Source organism: Macaca mulatta, chromosome X (assembly GCF_049350105.2).
Source record: "Macaca mulatta isolate MMU2019108-1 chromosome X, T2T-MMU8v2.0, whole genome shotgun sequence".
NCBI classification, from domain to species: Eukaryota; Metazoa; Chordata; class Mammalia; order Primates; family Cercopithecidae; genus Macaca; species Macaca mulatta.
Window position 1 is genome coordinate 22,033,433 of NC_133426.1, and position 23,463 is coordinate 22,056,895.

At 40.2% G+C, this 23,463-nt stretch overlaps 1 protein-coding gene across 1 annotated transcript; it reads left to right on the plus strand.

Moving 5' to 3' along the window:
- Positions 1-1,999: 1,999 nt before the first annotated feature.
- CBLL2 (Cbl proto-oncogene like 2) lies at positions 2,000-3,546 on the plus strand. The gene has a single exon (XM_002806169.4). The coding sequence runs from the start codon at positions 2,086-2,088 to the stop codon at positions 3,352-3,354; it is 1,269 nt and encodes a 422-aa protein (XP_002806215.3). The 5' UTR covers positions 2,000-2,085; the 3' UTR covers positions 3,355-3,546.
- Positions 3,547-23,463: the final 19,917 nt, after the last annotated feature.

The following is a 23,463-nucleotide window of genomic DNA, read 5'->3' on the forward strand; positions in this document are numbered from 1 at the left end:
CTTTGCATACTGGTGGACACTGGTGCCTTTGGTGGTTATTGGGACATTGTTGAGTTTTCACCATTAGTGTAGTCAAGAATCAACGACCTGGCCGGGCGCAGTGGCTCACGCCTGCAATCTCACCACTTTGAGAGGCCGAGGTGGGTGGATCACTGGAGGTCAGGAGTTTGAGACCAGCCTGGCCAACATGGCGAAATCCTGTCTCTACTAAAAATATAAAAATTAGCCAGGTGTGGCGGCACATGCCTATAGTCCCATCTACTTGAGAGGAAAAAACAAAAAAAGAATCAACAACCCAACAAACCAGAGCCAGAGAAAAGGAAAATGATCACCGCTATGTAGTAACTGAGTACTGAAACCAACATAATTCTCCATCACTGCGTAAAACAATAACGGACGTGGGAATCGCTTTCTGTTCCCATATTAATCCATTTTGAGAATAAGCAAATGTAGGTACTTGCTCCAGGAAATACATTTTCCTGAAAAATAAAATCGTAAACCAACTCAAAGAGTTTACTTAACAAGAATATCACCTTCCCTATCAAAACTTGCTTCAATATTCTCCTCCTGCTGTGCCCACCAATCTACAGCTATTATGTCACAAAATCTACCCAATCCCAGTTACAGGCCTGCCTTGCAAGACCTGCCCTGAAATCACCCAGCTTAGTCCCTAATAACCTACCCCGTCATTTCCCCTCTGAGACATTGCCTAGACACTGTTAAGGCAGAGCTCTCTCATACTGCAGTAAGTCTCATAAGATACTTCACTTCGATTGGTCAGTGATGTTTTTCTAGTATTTTAGGGGAGGGCAGGGAGCAGCGGTTGACAGCCAACAAAGCTAAAAGGGTGAATGTCTGCACATTCAGGAGAATAGAGGTGCCACAACTATGGGTGGAGTGGAGACAGAAAAATATGGTGTGTTGCTATTTTTGTGATCCAGTTTGTACTTAGAGGCAAGGTAGGACGTGAGGAAATGTGGGCTAAATACCGATAACCCTTCTTAAAATTAAGCAAGAACAGCAAATGTCTAAAAAATGTCTAGCCCAGTGAAGTTACCATCTATTCACTACTTTTTTTTTTTTTTTTTTTTTTTTTTTTTTGAGACAGAGTCTCACTCTGTCGCCCAGGCTGGAGTGCAGTGACGCGATCTCAGTTCACTGCAACCTCTGCCTCCCAGGCTCAAGCGATTGTCCTGCCTCCTGAGTAGCTGGGATTACAGGCATGTGCCACCATGCTTGGCTAATTCTTGTATTTTTAGTGGAGATGGGTTTTCACCATGTTGGGCAGGCTGGTCTGGAACTCCTGGCCTCAAACAATCTGCCCGCCTTGGCCTCCCAAAGTGCTGGGATTACAGGAGTGAGCCAAGGCGCCCGACCCTATTCACTACTTCTTACATGATTTTTCCTTGACGAGATAAATGTAATGCTGCCTTCTTCCAGACAAAGGTGATTTTTAAACTTACTGTACCGTGAAATCACAAAATCTTAAAGGTGTATTTTGTATGTATGTACATATACATACACACACATACAGACACATCCTATCTTATTCCAATGAGGGATTTAAGGCAGTTCACAAAAATGCAATAGTATAAAAATAAGTCAGTCCTAGAAGGCAAAGCTCTGCAGGGCCTGCTGGGCACGCCCATCAGTTTCTGTTTCCACAAAGACCCCTTTCTCTTTGAATACTAAAGAGTAGCATTAGCAACCTCAACACTGAAGCTTTTGCTTTCTCTGCCCAAACTCCCTCACTAGAGTGGTGGGACAGGGTAGGTGAGAAGAGAAGGAAGCCCTTAAAGGTCAAAGCAGTGGAGGGTTGGGGCGGGATCGGATCGCACTTTCACCTCCTGGGCTTAGGAAGATGGTGCACATGCGTTGTAATGCGCACGTGTTACTGGCACATGACTCCCGGTCCCTTGTGAGCCGAAACTTGGATCCTAATGACGCTGATAATGGGTTACTAGGCACTCACAGTTCTGGATTGTTGCGTGGCCTTGATGTTAGCAGAAGAATTCCTTTAAAAGTCATTTTTGAAGAAGTAGACAAACCTAAATCTGTGTCTCATCTCCAAGGAATAGGAACAAGATGCCTGCTGGTGAACAAGAACGTGAATATAATGAAGACAGGAAGTATTACTCTAAAGGAGTTAAACTGGTGAGAAAAAAGAAAAAAATTCCTGGTTACTCTTGGGGGGACATTAAGATAAACATCATAGGTGAAAAGGATGATTCACCAATTCATTTCTGTGACAAATGTGATTTGCCTATTAAAATCTATGGGCGAATAATTCCATGCAAGCATGCTTTTTGCTATAACTGTGCTAATTTATATGACAAAATCGGATATAAAATATGTCCACGCTGTAGTTATCCTGTGCTGCGAATTGAGGAGCATAAACGAGGTTCTGTCTTCATGTGTAGTGTTGTTCAGGGATGCAAGAGAACATATTTGTCTCAGAAAAGCTTACAGGCTCATATCAAACGCCGCCATAAGAGAGCTCGAAAACAAGTTGCCAGCGCTTCGCTTGAAAAACTTCGTCCTCATATTGCTCCGCCACGAACTGAAATCGCTGAAATCCCTAAAAGACTGCTAGACAGGGACCATCTAAACTATATTCCACCAGAGCAGCACACCATGATGTCACTACCGTCTATGCAACAAATGCCACACGAGCAACATAATCAGCCACATAAGGATCTTCAGGTTCCTCCCCCAGAACTATCTCCAAGTCCGCCTTTTCCCATCCAGTGGGAAACCGTTAGTGTTTTTACAAGAAAACACGGCAATTTAATAGTTGATCATATTCAGAATAACTCAGATTCTGGTGCTAAGAAGCCATCACCTCCTGACTATTATCCTGAGTATCAAAGTCAACCAGTGGTATCGTCCCCTTGTCATATTATGCCTCAAAAACAGCATTATGCACCACCTCCATCTCCATCATCACCAGTAAACTATCCAATGCCATATCCTCCTCAGGATGTAGGTACTCCTAACTTGGTTTCTAGCCAAGCGCCAGCTCTAACCACGACCTATGATCTATCACTTGGATATATTATTGCCCAGGTGCCACCTTATATGAATTCTCCTCCACCATGTGCTCCCCAGTCTCAAAATGGTAATTCATCTGCAAGTGAATTTGCTTTTCACCACTACAACCCTAACTTTTTACCTCAGTTCACTGAAAATCAAGAAACCTTGAGCCCTCAGTTTACACAAACAGATGCAACGGATCACAGACGATGGCCTGCATGGAAAGGACTGCCACCTCCTCCACCAACATGGAGTCCACCTCCTTCAACCCTACATGGTGGATCACATCATTCATACCAGAGAAGACATAGACCATACTAAGCATGATAATAGTATTTTGAACTGAAGACCTGATGGGGAAAACAACTTCAACTTCTATACTGTACTGTGGATAAGTGGCTCAGTTCAGCACAGCTGTAGTTTAACAACTTTGTTCCTCTGGTGTGGTAAATTGACCTAAAGGTGACCTCTGATGATTTCCTGAAATAAATATGCATTGTTACATTTTCAAAAGTATTGTGGTTTTTATTTTTATTTTTTTGGTGATATGTTAACCTGTGAAAAAGGATAAAATTTCAATATAGTTGTAAAAATGCTATTTTATGTGAACTCAAGTATAGTCACATGCTGTTTTTTAAACATGTTTTACCACTAATTTCCCAAAGTACAGTAAAAATCCTAGAGGTAAAAATCTACTACGATGTACAGTTAAATCAGACAGCTAAATGGTAGATAATTATTTCACGTTTTAGGAACTGAAATTTTAAGGTATAATAAGTGTACAGTGCATTTCATTTGGATGCCTTTTCATTTTTAGGCAGCCCCAGAAGCACCAAAATATATCAGAATTCCAGTACTATGATAGATTTATGTTTGCAATGTTAAAAAGCATTACTAAATCATTTGGAAAGATATGACCAAAGTAATTGTATCTGTAGGCTCCAAGCTGGTGGGGACAATGTTACTTGTTAATGCTTTTTTTTTTTTTTTTTTTTTTAACAGAATCGTTCAAATCACATAATGCACCACACTTACTAAGTAGCATTATTTTATAGCACTGTTTAAATGGTGTCATTTAGATGAAGTGTGTTCTACTTTGCTCATGCTCCTAAATTAAATATTCAGGGCTGAATAAACTTTATTATAATTCTTTGTTTCATGGTAGAACTTGATCCTGTTCTTATGTGGTTTTTTGTTTATTAGGTTTTAAGCTACAGTTTGAATGCCATAGAGGAATTTGGATAATCTATTAATGAGAGGCATTGTTACAGTTACAAACTTGGACTTGCTTGGGTTTCATTATTGCATGATAAGGGTTCTTCCTCTAACCTGAAATTAAAAACTATTAATTCTTTCCTATTTCTTTTCTTGGTAAACAGCCTAAACTTGGGACATTTTAGCATGAAGTTAACAGTAAAGACTACCAGATGACTTTGTATAGGAGAAAAGTAATGACTTATATGAATTTCACTGCTTTATTGTATTTAGAATGAGCTTTTGCATTTTAGGGGCTTATTACAGTCCAGCTATGATGGCCACTTCCACTTCCACTTCTGTACTTTGTACGGAATTCATATGGATGAACTGATGTTCTTAGGATATTTCATATTATTCGAATAAACCCTCATGAAGATTTTTCTCCCCCTTCAACAGTACATAATATAAATATGAAATGTATAGTATGCAGATGTTATTTACTAGATGGTTTATAGTGTATAAATTTAGGAGATATTTCTTTTTGGCAAAGGATGAACTGATGGCTAACTTATCATTTTACTCTGTTGGGTACAGGCAAAATAAATTCTTGTCTTGGCTGATCAGATGCTCTCTGAGCTTAGAGCTGAAGTTAGAAATATATAAATGGCCATTTTAACCTTGACCAGCCTAAAATAAGTAATAGACTGTTTTTTTTAAGTGAGTGATTTTTCATACTTAGCAATTTGAGAGTCTAATGTTAATGCAATATTTCTAGTGAAAAAGCCTTGTTATTAGGAGCACGGCATGTGATGATGTGAAATGTTGGTTAGTAAGTGCTTCTATTATACTATTACAGGTACTTGGACTGGTACACACTTGATTTCCTTTCTTGCCTCTACTTAGAAGCTGTTAAAATATTACTGTTAAAATCCAATATAATTTTTTGTTTCATGTAATAAAAGCCAAGTTCACTTTAAGTCTTCTCAACTATCTATGAAGAGCTCTTCTATGTTTATTGACATTCTCTAGGATTGAAGGTAGTATGAAACCACTTATATGATGCATTAGACCAAAAAAATCAGTATTATAAAATTTTACATGTTAAAAGAAGCCTTTAAAATTATTTATTTGCAGTTAAGTTTAGGCAATATGTTATTTAGCAAAGCAGAACAGATGAATGTGTTGTAGCAGACAAAATTTTTAAATGATATTGGTTATGAACTCATCCAGTGATGTTTGAATGACAGTGATGGGTAAAAGAATCACAAAGTTACCATTAGTGTTTCTTTAAGGGAAAAATAATGCGAATCCTTTCCTTTTACTCAGAGAAGGCTTTGAAGCTATAATGGGCATAAGTCTAAATTAAATGTATGTATGGTACATTATAGTACTCTGAAGACTACTGAGGTGGCAGTTTAAGTCTTAAAAACAATATGGATCCAAAAATACTAAAACATAAACAGAAATACCAGGGAAAGGGAAAATGAAAGTCAGATAAATAGTAAAATTAAGTCCAAGTTAAAGCTGGAAGCAAAAAATTTGCACAATTAATTCCTGCACTGTTGTTAATGATGGATGAAAAGTGGTTAAAGTAAACAGGCAAGACAAAAGCATGCACATTTTCACGGGAAGCATAAGCCTGATACTGAGCAAAAGTTCTCTTGTGGCGCTCATAAAATAGTCATTAATATAGGGTTGTGATTCCTGATTCTGACAGCATGAAAGAATCTCCTGGAGCATCACCACAAATTAGCATTCTTTACTTATCCTCAAAAGATTCTGAATCAGTAGGTTTTGGCAATGGATAGGGTTTAGTAATCTGTTCTTTCAGTAAGTATCCTAGGTGATTCAGAAGCAGCTGACTCAAAAATTTAGTCACTGAACACCCGGTGTCTAGTCTCAGTGGTCTACCATCCATTCTGTACACAGCAACCACAGTAAATATGTAAGAATGGAAGTTGGTCAGGCACAGTGGCTCACGCCTGTAATTCCAGCACTTCGGCAGGCTGAGGCAGGTGGATCAGGAGGTCAGGAGTTTGAGACCAGCCCGGCCAACATGGTGAAGCCCTGTCTCTATTAAAAATATAAAAAATTAGCCGGGCTTGGTGGCAGGTGCCTGTAATCTCAGCTACTTGGGAGGCTGAGGCAGGAGAATCACTCGAACCTGGGAGGTGGAGGTTGTAGTGAGCCGAGATCGCGCCACTGCACTCCAACCTGGGCAACATAGTGAGATTCCATCTCAAAAAAAAAAAAAAAAAAAAAAAAAAAAAGGAATGGAACCCAGCTCTCAAATAGTTTTACATTACACTTCAAGTCCAATACCTTTTTCTTGACTGTATACAGTTAAACTCCTAGTGAATTTTCAAAACTCATAACCTACCCTTCTCTATCCATTCCCCCTATTCCAGTCATACAAACTTAAAAAAAAAAAAATCCTTGGGCAACCGAATTCCTTCCTGCCTCACATTTTACACTTACTGCTTTCCCCTGCCCCGCCCGACCTGGACCATCTTCCTACAAGTCTTCTTAAGGCTGGCTCTGTCACTTCATGTTTCTGTTCAAATGCCTTCCTTGGCTGCCCTGTGGGAAATAGCACTGCCCTCCTCACACCCATCTCCTAACCCTGCTTTATTTTCCTTCATTCTCTATCACTACCTGTTATTACATAATTACTTATTGCTTCTTTTTGTTGTTTCCTCCACAAAAGTGTTATCTCCAAGAGAGATGGGTCTTTGTACTAGTCCATCAAAGAAGGATGAAGAGTGATATATAATAAAGCAATTTAATTTTTTGTTCTTGCTGTTTTCTTCTTTTTATATTTTATTCTTTCTGAAGTGAAAATTGGGGCCATCTCATAACTTTTCTCTACACTCTTAGATACATGGAAAGCTCTCTGATCCGTTATTAAAATGTCCAGTCTGATGGGACAGTCAAACTTTAGAACTGATTTAAGGGTAAGTCCTTTCCTTACTTCCCTAGCTGTGGCTCGTGGAAGACGAGCAGTTAGGAAGAATGTTGTGGTCAACTTCTTGCCTTAACCACCTTTGCTTTGATTTCTTCTCCCTATTTCATTAGGTGGAGGTCTTGGTCCTTCAGAGTTGGAATGCAAAGGACTGGAGCAGGAGAGGTGAGGGAAATAGGAAAAGTCTTAACTTGGTTGGTACTATATGAAACTGGGTTAGTAATTTCTGGGCCCAACTTCAGGTTTTAAGAATTAATTTTTTCTTTCATTGACACTTCCATGGTTGGTAAGAAAGAATCGCTGTCATTGATCCGGATCTCTACTTGTAGTTCCCTTGATGAATATGAATGCATCTCTCTTCCAGTTAGTTCCCTAGTTCTTCCTCAGCCCCTGAGAATCTAGCAATACCTACAGCTTCTCTTAGCTGAGTTGTGTTTATCCCTCCAGCTCCCTCTAGTGAGGGGCCATATCTGGCCCCTGAGAAACACATCTCCTTTTCCCTGATAAACTCTGGGTGTGCTGGCCAATGTCAATGTTGCCAGCTTCCTTTCCCTCACCTGTCAAAGAAATTAGCCTGTCTCCTGCACCTTTGATTTTCCAGACACCAGTCCACAGTGTCCCTAATGTTCCAGAGAATACATATTTAGCCCTTGGAATGGTCTCATTAAAGCACCTCTCTCCTGCGAGGTGATGTGGGAGGCATCCTTCATCCTTTTCTAAGAGGAATGGTGGTGGTAGAACTCACAGCATAGCAAAATTTAGAGTCAGGCTGTTTTCTTATTGGCCGGTGCCCACACCATACTGTTTGTTAAATAATTTTATTATTACTCTAGATCCAACTATGCTTTATTTTCAAATGGCTCAGAAACCCCAGATGGGAAAATGCAATCTGTTTGAATTGCATCTACAAAAACAAAGGAAGGAGGAGTGCATGATTAAATGGATAATTCAGAAAAAAATGCCTCAGGTATTGAAATGTTCTTGGCAAAATTTTAGTATCTGAATCATTCTAAAAAGTGTCAGAATTTGGCACATCTCCTAACGGTTCCAATAACATTATGCTGAGTAAAATTATACATTTTTTTCTTTGACAAAATAGTCAATAGATATATTTCATTTCCAATAGAAAGAACTAAGTCATTTTTAAAGTATCTTTCAAGGTCAGCCCTAGGTAAAAATGTGGTATAGATGGAGTTCTATTTTGATGGGATAAAGCAGAGGTATAAAACTTTTTCCCTCTACTGAATAAAACTAGCATTTTTCATCACATATCATCACACAATAAGAAGCAGATGGTCTGCTTATTTTACTGACCATCACTCGTTTGTGTTTAAACTTTTTTCCTAATATTTGACTTGGGTATTCTGTTTGGTTTATGCATATGGCAGACTGATTGCAAAATTGGCCGCAATTCTTTACTCCTTCCTATGTGTCTTCACAGTTCTTCCTATCAAGAGGTAGAGTCTATTTTCTCACCTCTTTGAATATGATTTACTTTGGCCAACAGAATGTGGCAGAAGTGTCAGTGTACCAGGTCTGAGCATAGAGGCTTTCTGTCCTTCCACCTTCTTTTAGAGCCCTGCCTCCTTGAGAACAAACATGGCCCACCTTGTTGAAAGATGAGAAAACATATTGAAAACTCATTTCCCCCCATTGAAAGCCATCCTAGACCAACTTACAGTAAGCCAACTCCAAAACATGTGAGAATGCTCAACCAAGATTAACATAGCTACCAACCCAACCCAAAGATGACTGCAGACCCATGCAGGAGTCCAGCTGAGACCACATGAACTAACCAGCTTACCTGTAGTTTTGTGAGCAATAATATAAATGCTTATTGTTTTAAGTAACTGAGTTTTGGGGATGATGGGTTACACAGCAGTAGCTAACTGATACAAGCCATTTTTACTCCCATTTCCCCCCTGTAGTTAGAGAATTACACACTGTCCAGTTTTACAATAAAATTAGCACTAATGTGAGATGTGTTCAAGACATGAATTATAAATATTTGATGTTTAGACATGAAAAGAACTCACCTTTGAAAGGGTTTAAAATAGTAAACATTTTCTTCAGGTTTTGTCATCTTCACCTATTTTTCAATTTTCTCATTAATAGTCAAGTTATAAGGAGGATTAACCTTCAATAAACTGCATAGTAACCTTGAGCAAAATTGTGGAGGATTTAGCTTAAGCGGGCATTGCATATGTAGCTGGTGTTACCTAGCATCTTGGTATATATGTGAAGTACCATGCTTATAAGCATAAATTCTTATTCCCAATTTTATCTTCTGAATAGGTGTCTTTGGATCTCCTATATTTGTGGGAGCCATTTGTGTAATAGCCAAGCTATGGTGGCCTGATCTTACTTTGAAGATTTAGCCCTAAGTTTTGTGACAGGGCTGCATTCAGGGAGTACATACAGCCATAGTCACTATGGAGCATAGTCTTTATCTTTGCATTTAAGGAGGTTCAAGTCAGCATGGGCTACCTTAGAGGAAAAACCTTTTAACCTCATCCTTTCATGGTTCCCAACAATTTGAAACAGCTTTCTAAATTGATGTCCTAAAACTTTCTCTTCCCTCTTTAGTCCAGCCTTCCCACCTGTCTCTGTTATTTTTTAACACATATGAGCAAGCTATTAGTCCCCTAGTTGTGCATAAGCCTAGATGTCTGACACCAAGGCTGACATCACTTTGGATGCCACTTGACTCCATATTAGACAGTAAGGAGGCAGTTGGGCAAACATCTGTTTTAGGAACCAATGTCAGCATAGTCTCAGGTTTCCATTAAAATATACTTACAAATACCTGTATTTTTAATGAAGAAAATTAGCTTTAAAATTTTTTCATGTTTTAATTTATAAGAGCACTACATGCTCATTATTAAATACTAATATAATATAGGAAATGATAAATGCAAATTAAAGCTATCTGTGATTCTATAGGTGATTTTTTTCTGTATATATTTTTACATGCATTTATATGGTGCTCCGTAAAAGTTCCCAGAATGCACCTTTTCTATAATCTTTTATTAGTTATTAATTATTTAAATTAAATTACAGGGTCAACTTTTGATTTTTAACTTCTGAAAGCAAATGACTTATTTGCATTTTAGTACATAATGCCATTTGATATGCTTCAGTTGGGGCTCAATATACATAATGCTATGTCTATATGGTCTCTAAAAATTAAAAACATTAACTCTAATTTAGTCCATACCTTGCCCTGTGTTGTATTGCAATCAGTATGCCTGGTTCTGTCTTCAGGGTAAAGACAGAACATATCCACAATCCCCGGGAATGGAACAAAATGGTAGCCAACTCTAAAACATGCGTTGAGAAGGAGCATCTATCTCAGTCACTATAATTACTAGTAGGTGCATTCTATCATAAGTAAGTCATCACTAAATCCTTTCTTACTTTCCTTTCCCTTTCCCATGCTTTTGACTCTGAAAGAGACTGGCCACACATTAGGCATGGGGAAGAATGAGAGGACACTGCGCACTGTTTTACAAAAAGTATCTGACAAAATGAAACCATTTTTTATTTTTAAAAAGTCTTTAAGTAAACATTTTTATTTGATTTGAACACTAAATTTTATTTTGTGCTTTGATGTCCTGGTAACTTACAGCTATTTAAAACTCTCCTCTGGCCACATTCCCTTGGGTATAATGTAGGCACTTTATGCCCCGTGAATCCTAACTCAATCATCACCTCTCCCAGACAGTAGGCTCCTCCTCTAGGCATTCCTTTCTTGGTGAATGGTTCCAATAGCCAACCAAACCAAATGTATAAGCCCAAACTTTGGCAGTCATTCTCTAGTCTTCCACATTCCACTTTCACTTCCCATATTTAATTGGTAACCATGGTCTACAGACTCTACCTTTATGCTTCTCTCATGGCCATGCCATCCAAACCATTGCCTTTACCATGGTGCTGGCACTCATTGCTTCTCTGGTGGGCTCCTGGAAGAGCCTTCTTATTGCTTTCTCTGCTGCTGGTCTTATCATCGGCCCCACTCATCCAACACAGCTGCCCAGTATGCCCTCTAATGTACAAGTCTGTTTGTAGACATCAGTGGATCGCTGTAGCATGTGGGATAATGTCAGATTCCTTTGCTTAGCACAGAAAGGCCCTCATATCTGGCCTGTTTCCCTCTCTGGCCTCACTTCCCACTACCTGCTCTTAGGCACTCTTTTCTCCAGTTATATATTTTCACTGTCCTAAAAACAAAAGCAGTTTCCCCTTTATGTCTTCTTATATGGGGTTGCCCTCTGCCAGACATATTCTTTTCCTTTTTTCCCCCTCTCACTTTTCCGTGTCTTGTCTTTTTTATTCACTTCTTTTAAAAATCTTTCTCCAGACAAGCACATGATTTTGATGCCTCTTCACTGTGATTGCTGTACTATTTGTGTGCTTACATCATGCCAGTTAACACACTGTATTTTAATTGTTTACACGCCTTTCTCTTCCACTAGACCAGTGGGCCTCAAAATGACCAGCAATATCAGCAGCATCATTGGGGAATTTGTTAGAAATGCAAATTCTCAGGCTGCACCCCAGATCATAAGTTCTGGGGCTGAGACCCAGCAATTTGCGTCAAGAGTACATCATTTAATATTTTGTGATGGGAAAAGACTGGTAGGCCATGGTGGGTAGCATGCCTGGGAATGATTTGGAAGAAGATGCATGAATGCTGCATGAATACTGTCCTCTGTGCCAGCTTTTCTTAAATAGACCAACAACATTAAAGAAGCCCAGAATGCCCAGAAGCATTTCAACACTTGCATTCATTTGCTGCTATAGCAAATTACCACAAATTTAGTGGCTTAAAACAATAAGAGTTAATTATCCTACAACTGTGGAGGTCAGAAGTCTGAAGTAGGTCTCACTGGGCTAACATGAAGGTGTTGGCAAGGCTGAGTTCCTCCTGGAGGCTTATTGAGGGGAGGACCTCTTTCTGAGCTTTTCCCAGCTTCTAGAGGCTGCCTACATTCCTTGGCTCATGGCCTCTTCCTCTATCTTCAAAGCTGGCAACGGCTGGTTCAATCTTTTTCATGGTGCCATCTCTCTGCTTCTGACTTTTCTGCCTCCTCTTCTCTAGTCAAGGACCTGTGTGATTACATTGGATTCACCTGGATAATCCAAGCTAATCTCCCTATTTTAAGGTCAGTTGACTAGCAAACTTAATTTCATCTTGCTATGTAACATAACATATACACAGATTCCAGGGATTAGGATGTGGACTTTTATGGAGGGTGGAGAGGGATATTATTCTGCCAACCACAAAATTTATTCTTGACTTTTGGAGATTTGATTAAAATTGATATCGCCTTTTGCCTTAACTCACAAGCTCTTTGGAGAAATCTAGGATTCCCTTTTTTCATTGTCTTTCCTTGTGAAGAAAATGGTTTGAAAACTTTGTGGTGATTTAGCACATTTTATTGAAAAGGCGATCCCTGCCCCCAGGACTTACAGTTGTGGCTAATATGAGAGAAGGATCAGTCCAACATGGACAAGTTTGGAACTACATTGGGCAGTACCAAAGTGTATTTGTGGATAGTGCACCAGTGACACCATGAGAAAAAGTAAATTGCAATCGAACAAGCTTGCTATCATTTATTATCCTTAAACAATGGTTTATCCATCTTCTGGTGAGAAAATAAGAGAATCCCTCTAAACCTGTTTGTGACTAGGCATGCCTAATATTTATAGTTGTCCTGTTTGTACAATATGCTTAAGTTTATTCTGCACTGTGAATTCAATACTTAATTTTCAAATTAAGTGCAAGACTACCTATCTCAAGCTGAGTTTATTCTGTACTGTGAATTCAATACTTGAGTTTTAAAAAAAAATTTACTAATCCTGAATTGAAAGCTCCCTTCAGGTATTGTTAAGGAGAACAATGTGTACTAGGTAGAATATATCTGACATTTTTACTTACTATCTTACATCAAAATAGAAAGCCCTGGCAAACAGTACCTTTAGCCAAAGCAGCAGAGGCCAGAACAAAATTTCTTTCAGTTTAAGCATGTTGAAGGTAATAAAGACTGTGATTTTAGTTGAAGGAAGAGAAGTTGTGAGAAAATTACCTGGCAATCTAAGCACATACTGTCAAATTATTTACCTTATATGGCTTTTATTTTAGGGCAATACATTGTTATGTTCTGATCTTGAGGGTAACTGTTTGGCTTTATTTTGCATGTGTTATTAGAACCAAACATGATCACCCAGAAGTTTAGGAGCCACTGGGGTTGTGGATTCACTCTGGAAGTATAATGCATCTGTAATAACACAGTGCAACAATGACCTATGAAGCTAAGAAGTGTTTCCTTGGATTCAACCCTTGGACCACTTGGCTAAACAAGAACACAGATTTAGGAGAGTGGTGTAAGAGGACATTGATTTTTCACATTCCTATAGTCCTTTCACAAAGAGAATGTGTAGGACATGTTTTCTTTTGACAGACCAGCTTTCATTCCCTTTGTTCATGAATCTGTCTCAGAGAAGAAGTTTACACTTCTAAGAAATGACTTTGTTCCCCCCACCAGGCTCCAAATAGAAACTTTTCAAGGCCACATTTGCTGTGAGAGATATTTATCATGGAAGTTAAGTAACTTATGATTAAATTCAAGAGTCCTCTCAGCACTGAGAATAGGTTATTTTCTCCAGGAGGTCCCAGCAGGTTCCTGTTTTAAAGAAATTGAAAAGAAATATATTGCTTTCAACAGCCCCCAAATCAATACCACTTCAAATATAGATGGGACCAAGTTTCTCATACTTCTTATGTGGACTGAACAATGGTGCTGACCCGAAGTCCTGTGTGATCATAATACTTAGACTAAAGCCATTGTACTCTGTGGTATGATTGTGGCTCTTCCCTTGCCATTCCAGATTCAAGTGACCAACCCTTGTGCACACCACACAGCAATGATGGTCTCTCATCCACCCATCTTTAGAAACTCCCCTAGAGAGCAGGTTGAGGATCAGACCATTTAAACATCAAAATGTATTTTGTTTTCTTCACCTTTTAAAAAGCAACATAGGGAGAATCTTAGCTAGGCAGTGCTTTTTTGACTAAATAATATGTGTAATAAATATGGTAATTAGCTGGAACCTCCTTTATAGCACAGTACCAGCATTTTATTTATCTTCCCATCTTCCTCAGAATCCAACTGTGGCTTTCACAGAAAAGCTCAATATATGCCTATTAAATAAATGAATCAATAACTTCACACACCAATGCTATAAACATGTCCACTTCTTTCTGGACTTGACATGTAGATTTTTGGTGCTGGGAGAAGGACCTTGATTCTTTTGTATAGTTTCCATTTTTCTACTGCACATCTGAAAACTGCTTTTTCTCTCTTTGAATTTGGTGAGCATGTTTATTTTAAAGTGTTCATCTGATAACTGCAATATCCTTCCTTGTTATTCTTTTTTCTATGGTTATTCCCCTACTGGTGCTAATTCATGTTATTTTATCTCTGGCCTGTCTGCCTCTGTTGGCATGTTGGACCTGGGATTTGAAAAATTGTTGGTAGAAATAATCTCAGCCCAAGATGATGCTATTTTCCTCCTAAGAGGATTCTCATTTGCTTCTGCCAGATGCCCAAAGGCACTAGCAATCTTGATCACCTCTGTTCAGTTTCAGGGACTGAGAGGATTAGACCTACAATCCCTGAAATAGCTCATGTATTTCCAGTTCACACAAATCTTAGGATGCAGACTTTTTGAGATCCAAGTCAAAATGAGGAAGGTTAACCAGCGCCCCTCCACCACTCACCTCTTGGTGGCTTCCAATGCCACTGGCCACTGTCTGCTCCTTTAGCTTCACCAGGTTGACTGAATTACTGCTTAGCCTCTCAGATGTCCCCTCCAGGACCATTAAACGCCCCTAGAAGTAGAGTGTAAACACAGGGTTCATTTCTCAGGGCATCCATTCTCCCCTATGTTTTGTCCAGGTAATACTTCTCTATCTTATTATAAGGCCCTTAAGCAGATTTAAAAATATTTTGTAATACTTTTCTAGTTGTTCTTAGAAGGTGTAACCAAATTACCTAATCTGCTATTAGTAGTCCACTCATCTTAATTTTTATTATAGTCCTTATATATATAGATCTTTAAAACATTCTTCATTGTCCATTGGCCCATTTTATTTCCTGTTTGTGAGTCTATTCTGCTAAATAGAAATGTTCATGTATTTGTTTTGGTGGCTAGCTTTATACCTATAATTTCATATAATGCTTTTAATCTTGTTTCTTCAGAAAGTATCTATTAATCTCTTATTTTGAGAAATGATAAAATCAGTATGCTTCTTTCTTACCCCACTCTACCACTTGATTTAACCTGATTGTATTTAATTTCTTAATATTTATTATGACACTGTTAAATGTATTTCTATTATTTCATTTGTCAGTTTAAAACAGTATTGACATACAGCTATTGAAAAGGACAGAATGAGCCGGGCACAGTGGCTGACACCTGTAATCCCAACACTTTAGGAGGCCGAGGCAGGTGGATCACTTGAGGTCAGGAGCTCGAGAACAGCCTGGCCAATGTGCCGAAACTCTGTCTCTACTAAAAATACAAAAATTACCAGGCATGGTGGTGAGCGCCTGTAATCCCAGCTACTCAGGAGGCTGAGGCAGGAGAATCACTTGAACCTGGGAGGCAGAGATTGCAGTGAGCCAAGATCATGCCATTGCAATCCAGTCTGGGTGACAGAGTGAGACTCTGTCTCAAAAAAAAAAAAAAAAAAAAAGAACAGAACAGGACAGGACAGGACAGAATGTAATACATATATGGAGTAAAAGAAAAACAATATATTGGGAAAAATACCTCTTTGCAGACAGCCCCTTCTCTACTGTGCTGCCTGTTGCAACCTTGCACCGTATTTTCATACTTTCTCTAATAAATCTGCCTTTTTTAACATACAACTGTCTTAGTAAATTCCTTTACTGCCCATGACACCAGCCCATATAGTCACACCTGTGACATTTTCTATAAGAGAAACATGAATTTAAAGACACAAACAGTTAAAATTAAAATTATGCAAAAAAGATATACCATGCAAACAATAACCAAAAGAAAGCCAATGCTCTTATTCTAATACCAAACAGAGTAGATACTAAGGCAAAAGCAATATTTGAAACCAAGAAAGGTATTTTGTAACAATAAAAGAGCTAATATACCAGGAAGGTATTAAAAGAAGCCAATAATGTTGCTTCAAAATATTTAAAGTAAAAATTGGCAGAACTGAGGGGAGAAATAGACACACCTATAGTTTTAGTAAAAGGATTACATTTAATTGGCCACTATGTAGTATAAAAATTAGACCTTCAAAAGTACTATTTTACTTTAAAGCATTTTCCCAATATATTGCTTTTCCAAAAACTAAGTCTTGAATTAATCAGTTCTGTTGTTAATGCTGTTTTCAAGATTGTTCTCTATACATTTATTCTTACCTTTCCCATCTTTGGATTTCATTGGAGTTATTTTTGCCTTTTTCTTATGATGAAACCAATCTGGCTAGTTTGACTGATTTGTCTCAGTGTGGCTTCCTGTATTACAATCACTTTCATTTCTAATAAATGGTAACAACCAGTACCCATGGTTATAACAGCTAACACTTACAAACTACCCACTGTGAACTATTTTAAGTGTTTTACATACATTAACTCATTTAATTACCACAACACATTTTTTTATGTAAGTATAATTATCAACTCCATTTTAGAGATAAGGGAACTGAGGCATAGAAAGTAACTAACTTACCCAAAGTTATATAGCTAATAAGTAGCAGGGTTGGGATTCAGCCTCTGACAGTCTGGCTTCACAGGGTGAGGCATTAACTGCTCTGATATCACCTTACCCCTTTCAATGATTCAGACTCTCAAATTTTCCTCTCTGAGCACAATATCTTCACTTATACATCCCCTGATATGGTTTGGCTCTGTGTCCCCCACCCACATCTCATTTCAAATTGTAATCCCCACCTGTCAAAGGCGGTAGATGATTGGATCATGGGGGTGGTTCCCCCATGGTGTTCTCATGATAGTGAGTGAGTTCTCATGATATCTGATGGTTTTATAAGGGGCTCTTCCCCCTTTCTCTCTCTCTCTCTCTCTCTGTCACGCACCTGCCACCATGTAAGAAGTGCCCACTTCCCCTTCTGCCATGATTGTAAATTTCCTGAGGCCTCCCCAGCCGTGTGTAACTGTGAGTCAGTTAAACCTCTTTCCTTTATAAACTACTCAGTCTCAGGTATGTCTTTATAAAGTAAAGACAGAAAATTGGTACTGAGGTAGTGAGGTACTGCTATAAAGATACCCAAAATGTAGAAGCAACTTTGGAACTGGGTAACGGGCAGAGGTTGCAACACTTTGAAGGGCTCAGAAGAACACAGGAAGATGTGGGGAAGTTTGGGATTTCCTAGAGACTTGTTGAATGGTTTTAACTAAAATGCTGATAGTGATGGGGACAATGAAGTCCAGGCTGCGGTGGTCTCAGATGGAGATGAGGAACTTACTGGGAACTGGGGCAAAGGTCACTCTTGCTATGCTTTAGTGAAGAGACTGGGGGCATTTTGCCCCTGCCCTAGAGATCTGTGGAACTTTGAACTTGAGAGAGATGATTTAGGGTATCTGGCAGAAGAAATTTCTAAGTGGCAGAGCATTCAAGAGGATGCAGAGCATTAAAGTTTGGAAAAGTTGCAGCCTGACCATGAGGTAGAAAAGAAAAGTCCATTTTCTAGGGAGAAATTCAAGCTGGCTGCAGAAATGTGCATAAGTAGTACGGAAACAAATGTTAATAGCCAAGACAATGGGGAAAATGTCTCCAGGGCATATCAGAGACCTTCAGAACAGCCCCTCCCATCACAGACCCAGAGGCCTAGGAGGGAAAAATGATTTGGTGGGCCTGGCCCAGGGACGCCCTTGCTCTGTGCAGCCTTGGGACTTGCTTCCCTGTGTCCCAGCTGCTCCAGCTCCAGCCATGGCTAAAAGGGGCAAAAGTACAGCTCGGGCCATTGCTTCAGAGGGTGTACGCCCCAAGCCTTCCACATGGTGTTGGGTCTGTGGGTGCATAGACAAGAAATGAGGTTTGGGAACCTCCACCTAGATTTCAGAGGATGTATGGAAACACCTGGATGTCCAGGCAGAAGTCTACTACAGGGGTGGAGCTCTCATGGACACCCTCTGCTAGGGCAGTGTGGATGGGAACTATGGGGTTGGAGCCCCCACGCAGAGTCCCCACTGGGGCACTGCCAAGTGGAGCTGTGAGAAGAAGGCCACCATCCTCCAGACCCCAGGATGGTAGATCCACCAACAGCTTGCACCTTGTGCCTGGAAAAGCTGCAGGCACTCAATGCCAGCCCATGAATGAGCCTACTCCTTGCATAAGTGTGCCACAGATATAAGACATGGAGTCAAAGGAGAATATTTTGGATCTTTAAGATGTAATGACTGCCTTGCTGGATTTTGGACTTACATGGGGCCTGTAGCCCCTTTGTTTTGGCCAATTTCTCCCATTTGGAATGAGTGTATTTACCCAATGCCTGTACCCCCACTGTATCTAGGAAGTAACTAACTTGCTTTTGATTTTACATGCTCATAGGCAGAAGGCACTTGCTTGTCTCAGATGAGACTTTGGACTGTGGACTTTTGAATTAATTCTGAAATGAGTTAAGATTTTGGGGGACTGCTGGGAAAGCATGATTGGCTTTTAACTGTGAAAAGGTGTGAGATTTAGGAGAAGCCAGGGGCAGAACAATAAGGTTTGGTTCTGTGTCTCCACCCAAATCTCTTCTAGAATTGTAATCCCCATGTGTCGAGGGAGGGACCTGTAATCCCTCTGGGTCAAGGGAGGAAAGTGATTGAATAATGGGGGAAGTTTCCCCTCTGGTGCTCTCACGGTAGTGAGTGAGTTTTCACAAGATATGATGGTTTTACAAGGGGCTTTTGCCCCTTCACATGATCTCTCTCTCTCTCCCTCCCAACTGCTGCCATGTAAGGCATGCCTGCTTCTCCTTCTGCCAAAAGTTTCCTGAGACCTCCCCAGCCATGTGGAACTGTGAGTCAATTAAATCTCTTCCCTTTATAAAGTACCCAGTCTCAGGTATGTCTTTATAGCAGTGTGAGAATGGACTAGTACACCCCTCTGCACCAAAATTTGGTTCTCAGCCCCTTCCTCAGGTATAAGTCTAGTAACTTCCTCCAAGATCTTCTCACCTCCTAACCCAGCCTGAATCTGAGGCTATCTTAAGTTAAAAATTAATTTTATGGGTTCCTTGATCATTTGGCCCTCTCAAACCTCAGCTCTTTGCCCAAACTGCCTCTATGTGTATTAACTCTAGCTGGCTAAGCCCCATTGGAGACAATCACAAGCCTACCAAGATGAGCCTCCTTACAGATGATGCTTGTCAACCTCATGTAGATCCTCCTTACTCTGACAGTTATCTGTTTTCCACTGTTTACTCACTTTCCCATTTCCCTTCTGTGACCTTTCTAAACATTTGTCTCTCTCATTAAAATTTCTGCCTAATCCAGCCTCCTACAGATTTAGCAGATAACCCCGATTCCTATATCCTGAGGCTAAAAACTTCTGAATTGAGCTTTCTAATTTCCCATTTCTCCTCCAGAAAACCTATCTGTTGTGTCATTTTTTTTCTTCTTTTCTCTCATATTTATCAATTTCCTCCCTTCCTCCCACACTTGCTCTCTTTTCCCTCTCTTCTTTCCTTCCCTCCATGAGTATTTGTTGAGTATATGCAAGGCATAGGTCTAGGTTCTGTGGATACCACAGTGAATACAGAATTCCTGCTCTCCTGTAGCTCACAGTCTAGCAGGGCAGACAATTGAGAAACAAATCAATGTATATCATCTCAGGCAAAGATGAGAGCTTTGAAAATAAATGAAGTAGGATAAAGGAGATAGAGAATCCTGGGGGAGAGTGCTTTATTTCTATATTTGATGATAGTCAGGGAAAGCCTCCAATGAATAAGCCTTGAAGGTTAGGCAGCCAGATTTAGCAAATAAAAAGATGGGATCCAGTTAAAATAAAAAATAAATATAAAAAGTCCAGTTAAATTTGAATACCAGGTAACCAATAATTTTTAGTATAAATATGTCTCATGCAATACTGAAAAATTATTGTTTATCTGCAATTTGAATTTGACTGGATGTCCTGATTTTTATCTGGCAATCCTCTGAAGGAACTATGGTGACAAACCATTCATAGATCCAGAGGATGAGGTTTCAGGCAGAGGGAATGTTTTGGGGATATTAATTTTATGTCTGCAATTGTGTTAGGCACTGTGGATACAGAAAATCAATACAATGGTATTTTGTCTCCTAACTGGTCTTGCTGTGTCACTCCTCTCTCTCTCCTCTAGTCCATTTCTATACACAGCAGTTAGAGTGAGCCTTTGAAAATACAAATCATGTACCTTCTCTGCTCAAAACCCTCAATGGCTTCCTGTCTCAGAGTAAAAGCTGGAGTCCTTAAAATGGACTTCAAAGACCTAGGTCAGTGGCAATCATATACATCCATTATCTGGAGCTCTTTAAAACATTCCATGCCTGGATCCCATTTCCAGATTCTGATTAAACTTGCTTGTGCTGCAGGATGGAATTCAGGCTTTTTCAGGTTCCCAGGGATTCTATACTGTACTGGGGGGTTTGAGACCCTCTGCCTCACATGACCTCATACTCCTTCTGCCTCCCCAGCTCCAGCTCTGGCAGCTCCCCACCAGCTCCCTCCACTGCAGCCCCGCGGCCGCATATTCTTCCCCAACATTCTTCAGTGGTGCTGTTGCCTGGAATGCTACTTTCAGAATAGCTACAGGGCCCCTTCCTCCACATTCATGGGGTCTCTGCTCAAGCATCACTTTACCAGCAAAGCCTTTCCAGATATTCCTCACCCTCCATGCTGGTGCCCCATTCTCTCTCTTTCTGCTTAATTATTACCCATAGTTCTCAAGATGACTTTTCGTGTTGTATATTTGTGTCACTGTTTATGCCTGTCTCCCCACACTCTAGTGTAAGCCCTATGAAAGCAGAGTACTCTGTTTAGTTCACTAATTTAGTGCCTATGTACAGTGCCTGGTACATAGGTTGAGCTCAGCAAGTATAGGTTCATGGAGGAGTTCAGAGTCTACAGGGAAATTTAGACCCATAAACAATTAATTGTAACACAACAGGGTATATCATAATTAGAAAGTTTTAAACAGAATTCCCTAGGGACTAGAATGCTTTTGATTCCTGATTCCACCCCTTCCCCTCCCTCGAGGATGTTGTTTCCCAACTTTACCTTTAAACATTTTGCTCTCCACAGCCTCCATCTGCAAACCCAATCAAGCCCTCCTCTCCCCTACGCCCCTCAAAAGCTACCATTTAGTGAGTATGCTAGGCATTGTATTAAGTACATTATGGACATCATCTCATTTAACTCACAACAATTCTGGGGTAGATATTAGTATTATCCCCTGATATAGTTTGAATGTCTGTACCCACCCAAATGTCATATTGAAATGTAATTCCCAATGTTGGAGGTAGGGTCTAGTGGGAGGTAACTGGATCATGGGGGCAGATTTCTCATGAATGGTTTAACACCATCCCCTTGGTACTGTCCCCACGCTAGTGAGTGAGCTCTGCTGAGATCGGGTTGTTTACAAGTGTGTGGCACCTCCCCCCTTTCTGGCCCCTGCTCTAGCCATGTGACGTGAATGCACCCTCTTTGCCTTCTGCTATGACTGTAGGTTTCCTGAGGCCTCCCTGAAGCTAAGCAGATGCCAGCACCACACTTCCTCTATAGCCTGCAGAACCATAAAGCACTTAAACCTCTTTTCTTTATAAATTACCCAGTCTCAGGTATTTACTTATAGCAATGTAAGAACTGACTAATATATCCTCATTTTACAGATGAAGAAACTGAGGCCCAGAGAAGTTAGGAAACTTGGTGAAAGCAAGATGTGTCTCACTTCAAAGCCTGCGCTCGCAATCACTGTGTTCTTTATGGTTTCTACACCTGGCCTCTCCTTTGTCAGTCCCAGCTTCATTTGACCTGCATGCTGCTCTCCAGGACTCCTTCTGGCTAGATATATGGCTGTTCTTCTCCCTTCCCTTCACCTCATTGTCCAAGGGCCCTTCAATGTCTAGGCCAATCATGCAAGGGTGTAAGGTGGGTGAGAGGAGAGTTGTTAACTAACCTGGTAGGTCGGACATGGCTGCTGGACTCTTTCATTACTCCTTGAGATGCTTTGCTGTCATCACATCCTCTGGTTTGAGGCAACACCCCACAATGCCTTGGTCTTCATGTCTTCCCAACCCATGAGATGCTGTGTTTCTCCTCAACGTTTTGGGCAACCATCAAACATCCAAACGTCAGAGCTGATCCCAAGGGAGCAGAGTGGAGGCTTCTGGCTTTCTTACATATGCATTTAGTAAGACGCAGCTTTTTTGACTTTCTCTTTAGTGTGGATTCCTTTTCAACATACCAGTTCCTTCCTGGGTGGTGTGAGGACCTCAGATGTGCATATGCCCTTATCACATCACCTTCTGAGGCCACCTTCTTTCTGAGGCATGTTGCCGGAAAAATTATGATGGTGTAATTCATACTGATCCTGATTAATATTTGGACTTTCATTTTTTGCCTCATTTCAAATCATGGTATTTTGGCTACATATTTGAAACTCTTGCAAATTTTATTGATCAGCTTTTGAAACTGGTTTGGAATTTAATTTTGTTTCCAGTTGCTTTCAGTACTGCAGTGGAGGCTGTGGAGGTCACTGCAGATGGTTCTGGTATCTACCACCAGGTTTCCGTGTCTGTTGGAGGTGGAGGTATTCTCTGGCAGTTGGTGTCTCCTAGGCCTCTGTGCAGGGCAGGCTGCAAGTGCCTGGGGGTTAATGCATGGGAACCATTCTCAACCTACCAGGGAAAGGAATAGGTAGATAAGTGCCCCAGTTTCCTTGCTGTCAGACAATTCGGAGGTGTGTTCTTAGATGGTCTCCAGTGACCAACTGCCCACAGCACTAACCAACTTATTAATGCATTGCTGGCTTTTCCCCCTTTTCTGTTTCACTCCCCTCTACCTCCTTAGAATGCTTCCTGGGATCACTTCTCAAATAAACTATTGGTACCCAAATCCTTGACTCAGGGCCTGCTTCTGGAAGATCCCAGACTGACACAATATACATTTTGATTTTTCCTGTAAGGAGCAGAAAACAAAATTCCCCAATCCACCATCAGCAGCTTCTCAGTTGCTACTTAAAT

Excerpts from the sequence above, each read along its gene's own strand:
- CBLL2 (XM_002806169.4), top strand. The coding sequence starts at position 2,086 with ATGCCTGCTGGTGAACAAGAACGTGAATATAATGAAGACAGGAAGTAT.